At 37.8% G+C, this 20762-nt stretch overlaps 1 protein-coding gene across 6 annotated transcripts in view; it reads right to left on the bottom strand.

Moving 5' to 3' along the window:
- The window catches only part of tns1b (tensin 1b), a 171942-nt gene that overhangs the window by 149294 nt on the left and 1886 nt on the right, over positions 1–20762 (bottom strand). The window contains exon 1 of one of the 6 annotated variants that reach the window (XM_056755614.1): positions 5631–5827. The exons of the other annotated variants lie outside the window; for them this stretch is intronic. Coding sequence (XP_056611592.1) covers positions 5631–5645 — 15 coding nt within the window. The 5' untranslated portion in view covers positions 5646–5827. Of the gene's footprint in view, positions 1–5630; positions 5828–20762 lie in introns of those variants that run through there. 6 annotated transcript variants of the gene reach the window in all.

The raw sequence follows: 20762 nt of genomic DNA, 5'->3' as shown, positions 1-20762 counted from the left end.
CCACCTCTCGTCTCTTCCAGGATATTTGGTTCTAATGTCTTATCAAGACGTGACGCACAGGGTCCTCTTCCTCCGTATGAACGGGGCCTTTTTAATCCTGCGGCTGAATGGAGGCTAATAAGGAAGAGTGTGGGAACTCAAGCGTACGGTCTCCTGAAGATTTGTGCTGACTGAAGAGTCTCGAGCTATGCCAGACAATGTTTTCAACACAACAATCTATAGTGATGTAGTAAACGACTGGCTAAATGTTTGAGTATTTTCAATCACTTTTAAGAGCATGCTAGCATATTATTGGCATTGAAGCGAACAAACTTGCAAAACTCGATAGAAGGAGGGACACCTGTTGTGAAATGCTCTGGCCTTTATTTCTAATAGAGGGTGTTTCTAATCATCTAGCAAGGATTTCTCCATTACAATGGCCAAACAAGAGGGACATAACAGGGTCACGCATGCTTGACCCGCAGACTGCCATGTAATCATCTACGCCTCTAATGAAGCCTGTGCTTTCTCATCCTCTCCGTTAAAAAAGGGGATAAGCCAATGAAAAGCCGGACCAATAAGCCCCTCTCGCCCCTCATTCAAACATTTGCCTATTGTTAAGTGAGGTCAGGATGTTCCCCGTGGGAATGTGCGAGGTGTCCAAGATGTTAACGGAAGGTACAAACAGATAAAAAATAAACAGGATCAAGACCAGCGGAGCTCGTACACATTTGGATTTTTGAAAAAAACTAATATTTTATGCAAAAAAATACTAGTGTTTCATTGTTCAGGCTAATTATAAAGTATAAAACAAACTCCAACCACCACGCTTAAAGAAATAGTTTACTCAATAATAAAATACAATTATTTATAATTTTTATAATTATTATTATATTATGTTATAAAAATCTAAATAAAAAACGAAATAATATATTTAAAAATAATTGTATTAATTGTTATAATTAATTGTAATAAAATGTGTATAAAACTAAAATAATATCACTTCATGTCCATATAAATGTTGACACCCCAAAAAGAACATTCTTCTGAAAAGAAATCCAAATGACTAGGAGGTTAATAAAACTCATCCACGATGATGATAACTAAACTAAATTTTGGTTTTATATAGTTATGTCAAATCTTTGACTTATAATCCAATTGTTTCTCACAGTAATCGTGCATAAACATATATGACTAGTCACAAGACCTACAAGAACGAAAATTCAAGTTGATGTGTTGCCATATTTCAACATTGCTAAACAAGCTCAAAATATTAATAGTTTTCTTTCACATTTGACATTTTTATCCCCCTAGAAATGTTCGGGATACTTTTATGATGGACGGTGTGCTTTTTGGAGCTTCATCCAACCTATGGACATAAAGTGACATATATTTGATTTGAACTTAAATCATGTTAAAAAAGTCATCTGGAAATTTATGAGGGTGAATACATTTCCATTTTTGGGAGAACTATTCCTTTAAGGCAAACCAATAGTGCCTTTCAAATATTACTCTCAGATGCAATGTAGTTCATTCAGCCCATTTATAACACTTGACTCTAAGCTCATTTATAACAATGGACGTTTCTCCTCTAGTGTATTCTAGTTTCGCTATATTCATAACTCCTGCGTCCATCCACGTTGATGAATAGCCGAGGGACACGTGCGCCTGCCAGAGGAGCATTTTATGTAAGAGATAGCTAATCTCATTACTCTGCTGACTGGAACGTATACCAGCGCACTACACTGCCAGCGGCGGAGAGTTCTGGCCCGTGACTGCGGCAATAATATGTGAGATGGAAAACCGGCCCCAAGATAACCTCTGCGGGTGACTTTGAATTACTCTTAAAAATATCACATCAGTGTTAGTCTGAGGAGGAGAAACCAAAGGGTCAAAGGCAAATAAGGACATGGGAGAAACAATTGTGTCGAAAATACATTTGCCATATTCTCAAAATGTGATGAATTCATAAACCATAAACACATTTATATCATTTTTAACTTAACTGACTACATTCAAAATTGACTATAACAATGTATTTATAAAACATATATGATTGAGCAATTGGCAAAGGCTTTTATCCAAATCAATGTACAGTTAATTCAAAGTACAACCTCATTTCTAAAAAAGTTGGGACGATGTGTAAAATTTAATTTGACACATATGAAATTCCTTTGATTTCAAAACCTAATTAAAACCTTTTTAGATACTTTAAAATGGTACATTACAAGTATATTTATATAATAATGTGAATAAAATATGGCTTTATTGGATTTGTAAATAATTGTATTCTGTTTTTTTAATACAAATATTTGTAGCCACAACCATTACACTGATGCAACAATCATTCGAAAAGTAAAAAATAGCTTATCTCGAAATTCTTTGTAATTCCAAAACTGAATGAGAATCATAAAAGCAATGCGCCTCATTCATGAAACATTCGTAAATATATGTGTAAATTCAGAATAATTTGCGCGTAAAACAGCCCTTTCCGAAAACTCTACTCTGGATTCACTAATACTTCGTAAACGTCAGATTTGATGGTAAAACGTGTGTTAATAACTTCCAATCAATCATAAACAGGACGTGCATGCACGCTCATTCACAATTAGCACAATCCCCACCTATGAATTACAGCGCAAATTACGTATCTAGGAACGCTAGAATCCTCTCTACGTCATTCTCTGGTTTGGCTACATTATATTGCATAAATGCATAAGAGACGAATAGGCTATATACTTACCAATAAATTCATCAATTAAACTGTGTCAACTAAAGCGTTATTAGCCAGCTTAAATAATAATACCTGGTGCTCTTCTGAAAACGACTAATAACACTTTGGAGGCACTGCGCGTTTTTCCGGAGATCCGTTGGTTGGTATGATTAATAAAATCTGCAACAGTTAGCCTACTTACTAGTATCTCATTTTAAAGAATATTACTTAATATGAAAATGCACTAACCATTAATATTAACTTTTCCATTGTTGTGTATGACGGTTGGTCAATGTAGTGTTTGTCCCGCCTCTTCTCCACTGTGATTGGTTTGCTGTGTGAAAAAAGACATTGACGAGCTCTGCGTGTTAACCAAAGGGAAATAGTAAAAAAAGAAAAAAGAAAAAAGATAAAAGACAGGCCAAAATGACTTGTGAAATATCATTATGATACATAGTGCATCAAAATGCAATGTCATCAGTTTGTCTAAAAGAATAGAAAACGTTACGTGCCGTTTTTACGCACTATTTACACATGGTAGGTAGCAGGTGTAAACATTTTGAAAATACAAACATTTTCATGAATCCGAAATTTACGACGATTTACACAAAATATTGTGTTTCCTGAATGAGGCCCAATGTCTGTATGAATCATATTTGTATACATTCTGATTAACTTTGACAACCAGGCAAACATGTGTCCCACAACCGATCAGAAACTCAGAAAAATTGAAAAGGAAGCCAAACCACACCATCTCTCTCTCATGAGAAATCTCAAAGGTCAACGTTTTGGCCAGTTGCTCAGCAGTAACGCCCAAAGAGCATGTAAAAGAGGCTCTTATTATGATCCACGCTCTGTGTCCACAAAGCCCAACGCTAAGAGTCAGAACGGCCAGCAGTGCCCTGCCCAGGAGACATGCCTCACTTGTGCAGACACGCATCACTTGCGGGCTCCTATAGTGTGAAGAACACAAACCATCCTGGGGGTCATATAGACCTTCTGAATGGCCTGCAGGCACTGTGACCAGGAATTTGAGACATGCACAACACAAAGTCATCAAGATACATCAAAACACCCGTGCAGAAGCTCCCGGCTTTTCACAGATCTGTCATCTGACTCTTTGTTATGGTCTGTGTTTTAAACCTTTTCCAGTAAGTTCTCGTACATTGCCGGCTTATTTCCTTGGAACAACACGACTGGTGACAATTGATGTTAATGGACAAAATCGGCAAAGTGGGCAAGATTCCCAATGGTAGGACATGCGTTTTTCTCTTACTGCAAATGACACTTTCGTCCATAAAAATTTGCAGCAATTATGTTAAACATATAAACACCCTAAGCATACTTAACAAAATCAGCCAAAAAAAAGTTCAGTCTGCACCAAACCAACAACAAACGGTCTTTATTAATAATCCTCTTTCACTCCCTATCGCCATTTCTGTTTAACACGTAAAACTGCAGGTTACTTTATGTCTTTACATTTGTTGAAGTCACATTAAGATATTTCCCATGAAATCAGCCCAACGGCTCAATTTATAATGAATTATTATAAACTCAACCAATGCAAATTGAGGAACATATTTAATTATAATAATACTTAATGTTTCATTTTAACTAAAAGAAGTTGGAGCAGTTGAAATGAGACTACATGTACTTGATACAGCAAAACAAAACCTTGTTTTTAAGGACACCAAAAGTTTATTTCAACCATTATTCAAAAAACTATTTAAATGATTTCTGCTTTCTGTTTACAAGCATTTGATCTTTTGCAGCTCAGACACTGTCTTTCCACCGTTAGACTTTAACAGCAGAATGTCCACGTGAGGCTTGTCCTCTGTCTTAAACAGTGGTTCCAGAGAAGTTTAAAAGCTGTTGAATTGTTCAGTTAAGTAAACAGTGACAGCACTGCTCACTGGATCGCAGTTCTCTGAAGCTTTATTTTTGCGGCACACCTCACTGACAAGTCCAGACTTGGAGTCGTGTGTCCGTTTCGCTTTGCATCTTGTTTTTCCAGAACGAGATTCACATTCTGACAACATCTGAAAAACGCACCCAGAGGGGCTGTGATTTAAACGCGTGTTGTGTTTGACAGTCATAACCTTTGCGACGTTTTGTGACGTTACAGGTCATACTGCAATAACATTACACGCGCCGTTGCCTAGAACGAATTCAGAAACTCTTCAGCCCCAAGCAAAACAATGGATGTTTATGATATTGATTGAATTTTAACGCCAAATCAGCAGAAAGGCTTTTGTTTTGCAAAAACACAGCAAGGAAAATCATACATTCGGCAAATAAAAATGAAAAGACTCAGATAAGCATGTCTTTGAATAGAATCACTGTGGGACTTCGCCAGGAAAGGCATAAAGATAATTATTCCAAAATAATGGAAATACAAAATCTCAAATTAAACGTTTACTACTTGAGTGAAGGAAGATCACAATAGGATGAGTCTGCTTCAATAATGCCTCTTCTGAGAAATGACAGAATGTCCGATACTTTGAGATAATAACTGAATATGCTTCAATTTTGCATTCTTTGCCGAACATAGGAACACAGCATTTCTTTACAAAACGATCATTTCAATTCAGACGGTTCAAGCAAGACAGTTCTTTTGCTTTAATGAAAGAATGGCCTGGACACCACGGACTCCCAAACCTAATTCTTGATGACTTTCAAAGAACATCTTGTGCGCTTTAACAAAAAGTTACATCCGCTGAGGTTTGCTTACATTCGTTTAATGATTCCGAAAAACTGTGAAATATAACTTTCCCTAGCATTAAAATAGTCGAAATCCAAGAGGCATTTTCAGGATTTTCAATTAATATGATCAATGATAAGATGCAGAAGGTCTGTCAATGACCCTCACTAGTCTCACGTCCAAAAGCGCACTCCGTCACAAACACCATCGGGTAGAAATGGTCAACAAGTGACTCACCATCAAGAGAGACATTGCACGGCCTTCTGCGTCGATCACCCGGTTAACGTGTGTTTTACAAACCACCAGATGTTAAATCCAAACAGGTGACCAAGCCCTGTGAGGTTCATACACGTCGTCAGCGTGTGTGCTCCAGCCCGCCTCAGCCGTGTGTGTTGAGATCCAGAGCCTGGTCGTCTGGCCTTTGTTCTGACATATTTCCTGAGCTACATTGTAAGCCATGGAGAGGAAACACATGCATACTCACACACACTCTCCTGCGCGATTCTCCCGGGGGACTCGATCATGGGACAACACGCAGCGCGAGGCGACATTGTTTTCTTTCCCTTTGCGCTGTTCAGAGGTCAAAGTTTAACCAGTGTCTTGCACAGGCCTCCGGCTGAAGAGAAGATAGATTTTTAACATGCATGTTGATCATTGACAGAAGCCGTCTGAACAGGCTGTCAACTCCCCTGGCTTTGCCTCGGTTATTTACGAGTTCTTCATAAGAATAAGTTATTAGTGTCTCTTAAAACTCTTAAAGGTCAAAACCAGAGGTGTGCAAAACTGAATTAGCCGCTGTCACAACACGACTCTCAGCTCTATAAAACAGACGGACTGTATGTGTATGGATGTAAAATAGAAAAAAAAATCTGCACAAAAACATCAAGATAAAGTTGATATTAGACAGATGTAAAAATAAACAGATGGACAAGAAGGTAGACAGACTAACAGATATTAAAGCGACAGTTCAACCAAAAATGAAAATTCTGTCACCATTTATTTACTCAAACCTCAAGTTGGTTAAAACCTATGTAAACTTATTTGTTTTGCTGAACACAAAGGAAGATATTTGGAAGAATGTCAGCAACCAAACCAACTTTTTAATGCCATAGTAGGGGAAATAAATACTATGTAGGGGGAAAAAAATCTGTTTTGGTTACTGGCGTTCTTCAAAATATCTTTCTTTGTGTTAAGCAGAACAAAGACATTTGTAGAGTTTTGGAACTATCTGAGGGCAAGTAAACGATGACAGAATTATCATTTTTGGGTGAACTGTTCCTTTAAGACAGAGCGACATGCAGCATAGACAGACGTACACAGACAAACAAACTCCTACCCGTGTTTAAGGGATATTTCACCCAAAAATTAAACTTAAATTTACTTTCACGTCTTTCCAAACCTGTATGACTTACTTTCTTCTGCAGAACATAAAAGAAGACATTTTGAAGAACATTGGTAACCAAACAACATTGAACCCGTAGATGGAAACAACCAGTTCCCCCGGTTACAGGGTCATTCATCTATAAATCTACACCCAGGGGACAAAATTTCAACTGCCTGACTGGTGGAGACACCGAGACAGTTGTGTTTATAGAGATCGAACTTGTGAGCTCTTCTAATGCATGATTTAGAGAATTAGCACAGAGGTGAATGTGTCTCACGTCAAAGTTACAGAAAATGTCCAGAACCCAAGAGGTAACAACACAATTGGACTTCAGTATACTGAATACCCCCGTCCATGTTCAGTCGTGAATTAAAATGAATAGATAGTGTCTTTGAAACCGAAAGGGAAATAGAGGTGATATAAAAGAGAAACGCTGGTCCGTTCTGTTCACCGACAGGTATTAAATAACACGTCTGCGGTCTCGTCGCAGGACATTCAGTGAACGTCCTCCATTAAAAGAGGCAGATTTACGGCCCCCTTGAGTGAACCGTGTTTTCATTTGGCAAAAGCTGCGTGACATGATGCCCTGAGGAGAGAACACTTAGTACCTGACTGAATGAGTGAACGCCGCCAGTGCCAGCAGACACACACAAGCCCACCAACACACTCATCATTAGTTTCCCTTGACAAAGGCAACTGTAACTGTACAAACACAGGTTTGGGATTGCTTTTAAATCATTGTTGAAGACGCAGAAAAGGATGAAGATCCACTATCAATTGGTGATTGCAATCACCATAGCAACCAATTAGCCAGACCCTATATTACCCAGAACATCTTAGCAACAAATCACTACACTAAAGGTGCACAGTTATGAAAATAATTATAATGTAGAAATTAATATTAAAATTATTAAAAATATAAAACAATATTGCAATTAAAATCATACAATATAAACAATTATACAATATAAACAATAATAAATATATTTAAAAATTAATAATTAAAACCGCCACAACATACTTAAAACTCCTAACCACTACCAGAGTCGAAAAATTGATAAACTACATTCAATATGTCTGACGAAACCTTGTAGGTTTTTAGGGAGAAGACTTGAGACAATTTTTGCGAAACAGAATGTGGAACAATAACCGTTTTACCTGTTTTCGCAATAGTTTATTTACAATTTATTGAACAGCCCTACAAAAAAAACGTTAGCAAAGATTTAGAAGTCCCCTTTCATGCAATGAGAATCCATAAGCAACACCCTAGCAACTCAAAACTTTTTATCTTTTATATTTTTATTAAAAAAATGGCAAAATCAAAATCGTTTTCAATTTCGTTCTTTTGATGTTGGGATAAAATATATCTCTATGAACATTCTTGACAAGTTTGTTGAATTGAAGCTCATCTTGTGTGAATCTCACGAAGACTTCTTCAAAGTAAAATAAAAATAGGCGCACTTTAAGAACAAACTGTTCCCGGTGCTGGTCAGCTGCGGATGTGAACCTGGGTGCTGACTCTGAACATCATGGGAAAAAACACACACACACACAAACACACAAGTGTGCGACAGGAAACACACCCAGAGAAAACATTCCTGCTAGACAACAAAACAACCTGATGGGCTAACTATAGAAACCTCTGGCCCTGGACTGTACTCTCTCTTAACTCCAGAGGAAACATTGTGGGCAGGACCACACACCACAATAACGTCACGTAACAGTGGCTGTTAAGGGACGACATCACAAAGATCACAGAAAACCTTTAAGATTAAACAGGCCTGTTTACACCTTATATTAATATCTGTGGAGGGCAATAGGTTCAAGCGGTCAACACGTCTCCTGTTCACTCCTATCCAATTTCATTGAGAAAAGTGTTAAGTTAGTTACTAACAAAAAAATATTTTAACATCATAACATCTTATCTAACAATTAGTACTAGAGATCAAACATCACAGATTTGATTCCCAGGAAAAAGACATACTGATAAAGAACGTTTAGATTGAATTTACTTTGGATAAAAGCGTCTGCCAAATGCATAAATGTAAACGCATGCAAACCAAACCAATGACTAAACCGTAACAGACACGCAAACATTTGAACGCATCACTTTGCTACACACTGTGGGAAACACCCAGCACATTGTAGTGCGAGACAATTACACCCTCCGCATTTAGGAAACAGTAAACAGAAGCTTACGTGTGAGGAATACATAACTGCCACATTCATATATGTTTAGAGCGGCTGAATAGGAGGCTCGTCTTTCCAAAACACCAAGGGCCGAGTCAGCGACAGAATGGAGGCGTTCGTGAATATTTGTTTATAACCAGGAATGTCAGCCCACGGTGACATTTGTGTCATCTCTCAGGATAACCGAGGTTTGTTTGGTGAGGGGCTGTTTCCACTGTGAGGCTGCCGGGTCTTGTTAGGGATGAGATGGGTTAAGGAGGGAGCGTGTGAACCCTTTAGGGGATTAGATACTTCTGCCCCTCCTGCAGAGAGGTACGCAATTACTGTCCTGCGGTCAGAACCGACCAGACAAGGAAAAATTCAGCATTGGAGCTCTTACAAAAGTTAACTATACAAATCATAGTTTTAGACTTGTATTTGTAGTGAAACCACAGTAACCACAAATTTACTGTGGTCTTACAAATATTTTGGTAAAAAACATGGTCACTACAAATGACTATAATAAAACCATTAATTATAATCTTAAGGGAGGGACTGTGATTACGGGTTTTATTAAAAGTAGGCTGCTAAATGATTAATCGCGATTAATCACATCCAGAATAAAAGTTTGTGTTAACATAATATATGTCTGTGCACTGTGCATATTCATTTTTTATTTATAAACACATACACATTTATACATACATACATTCATACATGCATGTATACATAGTTTGGGAATATTTGCATGTATTGATTTATATTTTGCAATAATTAAAATGATGTATAAATGTTTATGAATTTATGAAATATATGAATGTATGTGTATGTTTTTATGAATACTAAATTAATATGCACAGTACACAGACACGTTTTATGTAAACACAAACTTTTATTCTGAATGCGATAAATTGACGGGCCTTATTAAAAGTGTCTTTTTTTATTTAAAGACAATATCAAGACTTAAGAACATTAAAAACAGGATTTCATAAAATTTCCAGTCTCAAATAATTTCAATGAGATATTATTTTGGACATACTGTACTTGCACTAATCAGAGGCGGAAGCCAAACACAATGACAAGCTTTCATCACGTCATCTAACACAAACACAGTCAGCTTATCTAAAAAAAGATATATATACGGATGTTTACCTTATAATAAACCTCAGCTTTAAACAGTCACTGAACTGTTTACAAAAGTTAAACAGCTGCAGCATGTTTTGTTTTTTCAGAGAGAGACAATAGGAAACTGAACTGACTGTAATGGAGGCACTGGTTTCCAGTAAAAACATTAAATGGGGTCACACCACACACACCAGTCTTGACTAGTGGCAGTAACAATGCTTATTGTGTTTCTTTGTTACAACAACACCTCCATCTTGTGGCCAAGAGCTCTTATCTTGTTATTATTCATGTTTTATCCGGTCAGGCAGATGCAATAAAAATTGGTTTGATACTGTAATATAAAAAGTCAAAATCAATTTTTCTCACATGTGACGGAGGTGCAATTGTTCTGCACTGTGTGAATACAAGGACTGCAAAAGAAAAACCAAATAGTGCATGGGTGAATACATAGGAATATTTCTATGGCTTGCAGTGACTGAACGATTTTACTACGTCAAAAAGTTACGTAATCAAGTTTTTATGATATTTCAATATAGTTCACAATATATAAAATATACCAACTTAAACCATCAAATATCAAGTCACATATTCTTAAACATCGTGCAGTTCTAGTAAGAAAAAAAGGGTCTAAATTTCATTAAAGCTACTTCATTCTCAGTCTGAAATGTCACATTAGTAAACTCTGACCATGCACAGACATATTTAGACAGACCAGTATCATGAAGACCCACGATGATTGACCCACAACACAAGAGCTACCCCGAGACAACAAACTAAAAATATCTTAGTAACCACAAAGCGACACCCCGGCAACCACCCAAAGCCCCCGTGCATCATGTCAGGGAGTATTGTACCCAGAGCACATGAGTCTTGCTACCGCTGGTGGATCGTCTCTAGTAGCCTAAGCAGTCTGCAGGAGGAAGGAAAGCAGGTGATTGAGATGTCTGCGATGATAAGTGTGTGGTCAGATTGCAGTGTGGGGGTGTTGTGAGTGTCTTCTGCCTGATGTCATTCACTGATCTCACAACAGATGCATATAATCATCAGCTTTCACCGCCTGCTATTCAGTCACTCCACACCTCAGTGTCATCAGCTACCGCCTGCCTGGCAGACATGCACCAGTCAGCCGTGCGTGTAAAACCACACAAGGTGCAGTTCTGAGCTTTGTTCTTGCATTAGATGGAGTAAAAGCCGGTGGACTCGGTTGACAGACACGGCAGTTAGATGTTATATCGGTAATTTCTGATTGGGACCTTATGGACTTTGTAACTTTTCAAATAGTTTTCCCCAACAAAAATGTCATTTTCTGAAGGATCACAAAAGTTAAATAGCGGCAGACTAACATGTATTAAATGGCATTGAGGTGTTAAGAATATGCAGAAGTGAAATAAAGTTCAGAACTGACACAATAATTGTGATGATCAATTTGTGGTGAAAACTGAGCAAAATAATCATGATCATAATTTCAAACATTATCTTACAGACCTAATTTAATTAAGTAAGTTAAAATAAGTTCAAGCTAAATTACTACTTTTACTACAAACACATTAACACATTAAAATTTTTCCTCCAAAGCCATTTACAGTTAGCTAAAGCGAACGCATTTCTGTTGATTAAAATAAAATTTAACTAAATTAGAAATGCTGCTTTAATAGTAAACAAAATACTGTAAGTTGTAAGCACTTGATTTATTAAGTGGAGATAAATAAAAACTATAGTAAAGTAAACTGAAACCAAAACTAATAATAAATAGATGTAAATAGGAATATTAAAAAATAAATGATTAAATGACAAATTCACTACAAATTTGCAAAAAATTAAAACTAAGAATATAAGAAACAAGTCAATTCTAAATATTTAACAACTACAATTAAAATAAAATGTAAACTTAATGTATAGACTGAAATCACTGTCAATTATTTTCATAAGTATGTTTGTGCCCTTGTGATCAAACCCATGTCCTTTTCACTGATAAAATGATGCTCTGCCAATAGATCAAAAGAAACTACAAAATTTAACATAAAATGTATAATTGTGAAATAATGTTGACTAATATTGTGAAATTTAGTGTTTGCGGATCTAGATCTGAACATCAGATGAGCGTCAGTCAGTGATGAATGCACAGACGCCCTCCACCTGACACATTCTATTAAAACAGCATCTCAATACAACAGCAGAATTCTCATCTGGTATATCTGAAATATCATCGGCTCTAGGAAAAATTAACTGCCACGTGCGTTTGGCTCAGAGACACATGCGTCTGTGTGTCACTGAAGGTGACATTGAATTACTCTATACACCAATCTTCAGATAACACAGAGTGTTGACGCATTTATCAACGGCTACAACCTTCATCAGGATTTTTTTTTTTTTAGATGATTCTGCATAAAATAATTTTATCAGACTTAAAATCAATTAAGGGAATGTATTTATCTGTCTTCTCTTATATTTGACATAAAAGCTCATTAAAAACTGTAAGATTAAAGTGGCACGCAGGTGTCAATATTTGCACACAAATATGTTTAAAATAGACTCTCTAAAAAAAGCAATGCCTTCTTCAAAACAATTACTTTATTCAAAGATCAAATATTTGTCATCTCCATGGTACTAGAGACCCCACCACAGACCTACGTCCACTAGACGAGTTCCTAGACCTTTTTGCTGAACTCCGGAGAGTTTATAGCCAACGGCAAAACCAGCGAAGACACAAAGAGAACAATCTTACGCCTTGACTATCTTGAGCACCAAAAGGCACATTATTAAATAGCTTGTCATGTCCTAAGAGAACTCACAATTGGACAAAACATCGCTTTGTTCTGTAAACATGTGAATGTGACACATCTCCCTTGAAGCTTAGCGCCATTGGAGAATATAGAAGACCCAGCTCATGTTCCATTCAGAGGAACGCGCTCCATCTATAAAGAGACATCAGAATGACAACATGACATGTGTTTTCATTTCACAGGCGTGGTGCACTTGCGCTTCCCCTCAGATGGCACGTAACTTGATTCAGTTTGGCATCTAAAGCGTGTCTGGGTAATCCCGGGTGAGTCATCCCGGTGACTCCACCCCATAAAAAAAATGATGAAAAATTATTCTTCATGCCTAATGGGATAGAAAGTCTCGCTGGAGTCTACAGCTATGCCAATCCCTAAAGGTGCCACACCAGCCGAACAGTCTCAAAATCCTGGTCTTTGCAACATGCGGCATACAGTATGTCTTTCTTTGAGTTTTATTTTGCATTGATCAAGGGTGGGCTTTTAAAACACTGGATTAACAATATGCATCCCAGACCTGGAGAGATTACGCGGGTACCTGCTGCTATGCAGTTGGGAATCAAAGTTGTTCACATGGAAATTGCTAGGAACTGTGTCTGAGTTTGACATTCTTGAAACACCTTCGCTCCATTGAAACATGATCAAAATGAAGAACAGTTGGATCAGATTCCTTGGAATTTCTTACAGTCCACTAGCACTTGGAATCGCAGTGTAAAAAAATCCACTTACACGGAATGTGGAAGTGTGCAAGCCTATCCTTAGAAACAGTCAGAGCAAGTCAACTACCATTATCTGCCTTGGCTTGTTACAACATTTGGCGTGAAATGGAAAGAAAAAAACTTGTCTTTCTTCCTGCGTGTATTCAGAGTAAATGCCGCATGTCAGAGAGGATATATTACCATCCCTTGGTAAAAAAACTTCGCCAGGAACCCAACCTAAATGGCTCTGCCCCACCAATTACACAAGTTTATAGAACTAAATGATCGCTAAAACCATCTAAGCACCATATGAATCCAAATGCGAATCAAACCACCCTGTCCATCACCACAAAATCTTGCAAGAAGCCACAAAAGGAGACAAGCAAGACGTTGTAGGAGTTCCCGGTTGCCAAGTGCGATCGACACGATTCTTTGCCAAGTATTAGAAAACTGACAAGAAAATCCCTCTGGCAGAAAAGTGTCAACAAAAATCCGACATAAAAGCCACATTCATCAACAGACAAAGACGGCGATCTGGACGGAAACGGCTGCGTAGAATTCACATTTTGTCCGGTCTCTGGCCAAAAGAGGTGTTTAAATTAGACAAGCCGTGTTATACCCCACAAAGAGAGCACGCAAGCGGAACTCTGGGAAAAATACAGTCGCCTTTAACCCTTAATCTATCATGTGGACAGTCATCTCATCCTCAAAGCGATGCCCGCGCTGCATTAAAGTAGCTTTAAGTGACTGTATTAAAGTCTTTTGTATGCCATTATCTTCTGTTGACAGAGTCTTTGTGAAAGAGTCTCTGCATCAGTGGATCTGTAACGTTCTCAAAGCCTCCGAACCACATATCTGACCGTCCTATTCACAGCCTACACACAGTGCCTCACACATCACTTCCCAAACACCAATTTTCTGTCTTCAATGGACGAAAGTGAGATAGCGTGAATCCCTTTCTCAGGTTTCAGATTGTCAAGATTTTGACGTCGAGCGAACTGTCATTTTCTAAGTCTTAAACCAAGCGTGAGCATTGGGGAATTGGAAAAATGATATCCTGGTGTCATTCACGCAGGTCTTCGGTGATGGAATGAAGTAATCTGAAACGAGCAGTTCTTTGTGTTGGCATTCTTTACACCTGTTTCACTCTATTTGCATCTTAATCATCACCCACTCATGTAACAATAGCACATGCATGTTGTCATGCTCCAATCTAAAAGTCAGCAAAGGTTTATAGGATCTTAGAAGCAATTTAATGAAACACTACCCGATGCCTATTATGTTTTGCTGTAGACATTAACACAATTCAGTTTCCATTCTAAAAAACGCAGTTGTGTGAAAACCCCAGGGTTCTTGTTTGGCTTGGCCAGCGTCTATTAAAAGACAGAAGCCTTCAACGGTCTCACTGATTCTCAGTCCAAAAATCTGGTTTTCTCACTATTGAGTGTCAGGTGAAGCAAGTTGTCTTTTCTCACCACAGTAAGACCATATCTAAGGATCCCTTTCATCTGAATTCTCACAGGTGTGTGTGACTTCTGTTGAAATGACCAGACAGAGCACAGTAGCACAGAGTACGTTAACACGACAACGATGGAGTGGAAAATGGATAAGATTTTCCTTCGCGTTTTATACAAGTGTTCACACAAACACAACACCGTTGTCAAAACGATCTTTGTTTACACGGAATCGCAAAAACGAGTAAGAATGCTGTATTGCACATGCCAGGTCAGTGGATGGCGATGTCACTTTGTAAAGAAACACTACCTGCCTGCTCAGTTTAAACTGAGGAGATAACGCAATCGTTTTAAAAACTTGTTTCCAAAAGTTTGCGTTTTCAGTCCCCCAAAACACCATTGGCTTGTAAACGAACAGCTAAAACGCAAAAAACTCAGTTTTTAGTTCGAACAGTCTTGTGTAAACGGCTTCTTAAGTTCAACGCTCAAAACTAGAATGGGAATCAAAATATCCCTGAAGTGCACATATCATGCCGTTGGCTAGGTAGGCATCTCACTAGGTTTTGGAACAATCCCAATGCATCAAGATCACAGAAAACAGGTACGAGCTTGACCTCAAAAATCGCAATCTTAACTCGAACAAATATTGCTGTGGAAGAACAGATAACCTCAGGAAACAGAGTACGCACAAGAACAAAGAATGACTTTCAGCGTATGCAGTTGTGGGGTTCTCTAAAAGTCAGCCAGGGGTCAGAAATAGTTCCTGACACATTGATACTTTCATTAAAGGATGGAGGGAGCGGATCAGAGGTCACTTGCAGGAGTTGCCGTAGAGACCGTTCACAGAGGCCGCACTGTTTTCTGCTGGCCAGCAGGAGACTGGAATGTTGTGCGGGATTGGGGCTAACTTTCACTGCACTACATACCTTATCAGATAATTACATAGCGGAGGCGGGGGGCAACATTGCCGGAGGTCTGTCGAACGCAACGGCGGGGCACGGTGTCTGACAGACCTGCTTCTGTTCTGCCAATCCACATGCTCAATATAGTGACACTTCTTTTGATTGAGTGACTCAGTGAGTATGAGCCATGATGCAAACTTTCTTTTTTTTTCTAATGAACAATATTCCTTCATCATTTAAACATGACCCCTATTGATAATTCTATTGGACACAAAACCATCAAGATATTTCTAAAATTATTTTTGTGTTGGACTAAAGAAAGAGGTTCTGAATGGCATGTGGGTGAATAAATGCACATTTACATTTTTATGTAAACTTTCACTTGCTGGTTTTCAACATTACTTTTAAAAGCACCATGGATACAAGTAGAACTTAATTCTTAATTCTTAATACTTAATTCTTTTGTCTTCATCTTCATTCTTCATCTAGAAAATCACTTTGAACTGACTAAATGTACTGGGCTCCATCTGTTCAAAGCTTGAATAATAGAATAAATTTCATTGTTTTTTGGCCAGCATCCATACTCCACTCTGCCCTTTGGAACAGACCAAGAAAACATTGTCACAATGGAAAGTTTCTGATCAAACAAGCCAACAATATTTTACATGGCCTCAACTCAACACACACATTTAAAAGGCCAGAATTGAAGGGGTACTTTATAACCAAATCAAAATTTCCCCATGTTTTACTTAGCCTAACTGAATCCTAACTGAATATGGTTTTCTTCTTGAAGAATAATGCAGTCAGAGTTATAATACCACATATCATTTTACTTCAAAGCGGTTAGAACGGGAGTGAAGGGGTGTTGACTTTCTGAAGCTCCAAAAAGTGCATCCATCGATCAAAGAACTGCTCGACACTGCTGTGAAAATTGAAAATTGAAATGAAAATTCCGTCATCATTTACTCATCCTGATGTAATTTCATATCTGTATTAATTTCTTTGTTCTGATAAACACAGAGAATGATATTTGGAAGAATGTTAGTAATTCAATTCAACATCATTGACTACCACGTAGGAAATTTTTAAATAGGATATTCTTCAAAATATCTTCTTTAGTGTTCAACAAACCAAAAAATAAGAAAGTTATACAGGTTTGGAACAACATGAAGGTGAGTAAATGATGACAGAATTTCAATTTGTGGGAGAACTACTCCATAAATAAAGGTCTTCTGAAGCGATTCGATGCGTTTGTTTAGGAGAAATATCGAACGTGAGAGCACTATTAACGTTGATGTCTAGCTTCCATCCCCGGCAGATGACGCAGGCATGTCGTAAGTTCCTGTGACCCAATAGGATAGCGTCTACTCTGGCGGGAGCTTTCGTCGAGTCATTAGCTGGAAAAACAAGCCTTTGGTTCCCATGTATTCGAGAGATGACGGAAGCTCTACATCAATGTTAATTGCGCTTTCAATATTATTTCTCTTAAACAAACGCATCGATTTGCTTCAGAAGACCTTTATTAAGACCATGGAGCCGAGTCGAGCAGTTCTTTGATCGATGGATGCACTTTTGGGGGCTTCAAAAAGTCAACACCCATTCACTCCCATTCACTCCACTCCCATGAGATATGGTATTATAACTCTGACAGCATCATTCTTCAAGAATAAAAACATATTTTGTTAGGATGCCTTGAGGGTGAGTAAAAAGTGGGGAAATGTTGATTTGCTATTAAAGTATCCCTTTAAATGTGACTACTACTACACAACTAAACACAAGTTTCTCATACATATGGTAATTTACATCCCTAGACCAAAAAATATTTACAGTTAAAATGTACAAAAGTGTTCTTTCCTGGTGTCATGGTAGCAAATGCACCAACTAATGTTAACAAATGAGACATAAAAGTGTTCCTAGGTCTGGTTTCCTGCTACCTTTCTTCTTCCTGGCAGGGTTAAAGCATGGCATGCTAGTCTGCAAATAAGAGAGAACTGAAATACAGGTGTTACACAACATCTGCGTTCTACAGAAAAGCACTTCGCAAACAGGGGAGGGCTTCCTTTCTCTACCAAATCTACCACACCTGAATCTGCAAAACAAGTCAATCCAACACAAGCCGTAGCACCTGGGGCAGTAAAAACAGCTTTAAATGAACTTGAGAGTCAATCCCAATGTCATAGCATGAGAAAGACCTTAAGCCGCGTGTGTGATTGAAGTTAACTGTTTCTGTGCTCCTATTGGTTCTTCATTAGATGGGCACTGGCAGAACACCCTCTGAAGATTTATCCAAAAAGCTTTTAATGGGTCATTGTGAGCGAGCAACTCCAATTTTGGTCCCTGAAGGAAGCAATAAAATCACTAGAATCGTCCTTAAAATTATGTCAGAAACGGTACAGTGTGTGCCCGGCTTTCAGGGATCAGGAAACCGTGACGGGCTGCCTTTGATCTTCTAAGACTAGGTGTAGCTAGAGGCAAGGGGTGTGAATTTTATGAAGATGGGTCTAAAAATAAAGAGAAGGCATTCATCTCAAGGAACAAACATGACCTTGACCAAAATGTCTGACATGAGAGCCAGCAAAAAAGGGGGCGGGGCGTTGCAGGAGATGACTTTTACCGGCACATGTTTCTACACCTGACTGGCTGTGTTTTTCACTCAGGAACCCATTGTGTCCCGCACAATTGCTCTGTGATCGCACAAAGGCCCGGGCAGCCGTGTGTGGAATGACTGAACGGCGACGTAGGGGAGGGAAAGCCGCTTCGTTTGAAGCCTGAGCAGCAGTCAGACAGAAATACAGCGAGTGTGCGCAGAGATAAGACCAAAACACTGAGCTGACTGTCTGATAGAGGGAATGTGATTCAGCCAGGTGCTGACAGATCATCCAGAATATCCATGTGAGAGAAGAATGATCTATAAAAACAGCTTAAGGACAGCTAAAATCTTGGAAATCTAACATGCATGTCATAAGATGAGGCATAATTAATACAACAGTTAAAAAACAAATTCAGACATTTTTCGGTCACTCTCATTTCATTGCAATGCAAGCTTTATTTCCATTAATGTTATAAATCATTATTTCTAGATCAAAATTTGAAAATAATGAAACTGAAATTGTACTATTTATTTCAATTTTATTATAGAAGGTTATGTAGGCAACCACATAAACAAAGATTATTAAGAACTTCTGCTAGACCTCAACAAAGAATCAATAACTGTTGAGTGGTTTTTCATTTAAATTAAACATAATGAACATACAAGAAAATATTAATATTAATTAATATAAATATAATTTAAATGTTACAATTTTATAACAAGCCACTAGCCATACCGATAACCAAACACAGACTGGGGGTAACTTAGGCCAGGCGCGTGCATCAAATTAAATTATACGTCTATATATATATATATACTTAGAAACATGTTTATTATATAAATATTAATTTCCAAAATATAAAAAAAATGTAAAGCTTGTTTTAGAATTCAATTCTGCAAGTAGGTAGTTGACAAATAAACCAATTCCTAAGGTGTCCTATGGCGTGACAGCTAAAATTTAGAAAAAACCTGTTTATATATTAATTTAAACAAAAATTGCTTTTTGTTGTCCTAATGTTGACCCAATTGCTTCAATTGTTTACCCAACTTGTAAGTCGCTTTGGATAAAAGCATCTGTCAAATGACTAAATGTAAATGTTATATTTATAATATAAAAACACAAAACACACAGAGAGAGATTTATATTCATTGTTAGTTCTAAATGTTTGCTGTCACACCATAGGACACATGTATGGTTTATTTTTCAACTACCCAAGTCAATGGAAAAAAGTTCTGTCTAGTTTTTGTAAAATTTTAGTTTTAAGAAAGGACTTAAAAAGCAAAACCATAAGACTGAATTTCGTAAAGCAGTAAAAGTACGAAAGCATTATATACATTGACACATGTTGGAAACTCACCCAATAAAATTAAACAGATGTCATTTTGTAAAATATCGCTTTACAATACATTTGAGAAACACAAATTGTTTGTATCACAATATATCATGTTACTGTATGGAATATTGGGCAAGTCAGATGACAGATGGAGAGTTTCTGAAACTTGTTTGAAAACGATCATTATTTCTGCTGTTCTGCTTGGTGCTCCTTTAACACAGCCACGCTAAACAACTGTATGAATAAACTCTTGCCGACAGGAACCAAGTTAAGACATCAAAGATCCCTAGAGAAGCATTATTCCAAAGAAGATCAAACCTCCTGGTATTTCTGTCTTGCTAATGCAAACTTTGTTGATTACTCAAGATCAAGCACCTTTTTATAACCCCAACACAGCCCCAGGATTCATAAACTCAGTCAAATCACAACCTCACATTTTTGTCTGAACAAGTTAATAAACTAGAAAGTGTTGGGCGTAACGCGATGTGCCCAATTAAGGGAGCGGTTCTCTATTACCCTAGTTTAGTAGGTTAAGTGCCCTTGTTCTGAGCTCTTACAAGTGTTTCAAACACAAACTACCCAGAGTTTTACCCCACAGAGCTACCTGATGCAGGTAACTGTAGATTTTCACTGCCCTGCAAATCCCTGGAATTTCCACCTCCCCTTTGCTGTCAGTCTATCCCCCAACCCTGTCTAATCCCACCACAGAGCCGTCTGCCTGATTTATTCCCACTGGAGGGATGAAAGACACCTACTTCTTTTAAACAACTCTAAGCATTTCGTCTCATTTAAAACACGTGGATTTTTTCCATCTACTTATTTTAGACATTTTTATGCGCGAACGAATGCACATTACAAGTGAAGTGATCATATCATGCAAGGCAGATATCTAAATATTCCTATCATTTACATTTTTGCATCTGTTTTTCTCTGTTC

This window comes from Triplophysa dalaica, chromosome 8 (genome assembly GCF_015846415.1).
Source record: "Triplophysa dalaica isolate WHDGS20190420 chromosome 8, ASM1584641v1, whole genome shotgun sequence".
NCBI classification, from domain to species: Eukaryota; Metazoa; Chordata; class Actinopteri; order Cypriniformes; family Nemacheilidae; genus Triplophysa; species Triplophysa dalaica.
The sequence above is the reverse complement of the archived record's forward strand: the minus strand, read 5'-3'. Positions and strand labels throughout refer to the sequence as shown.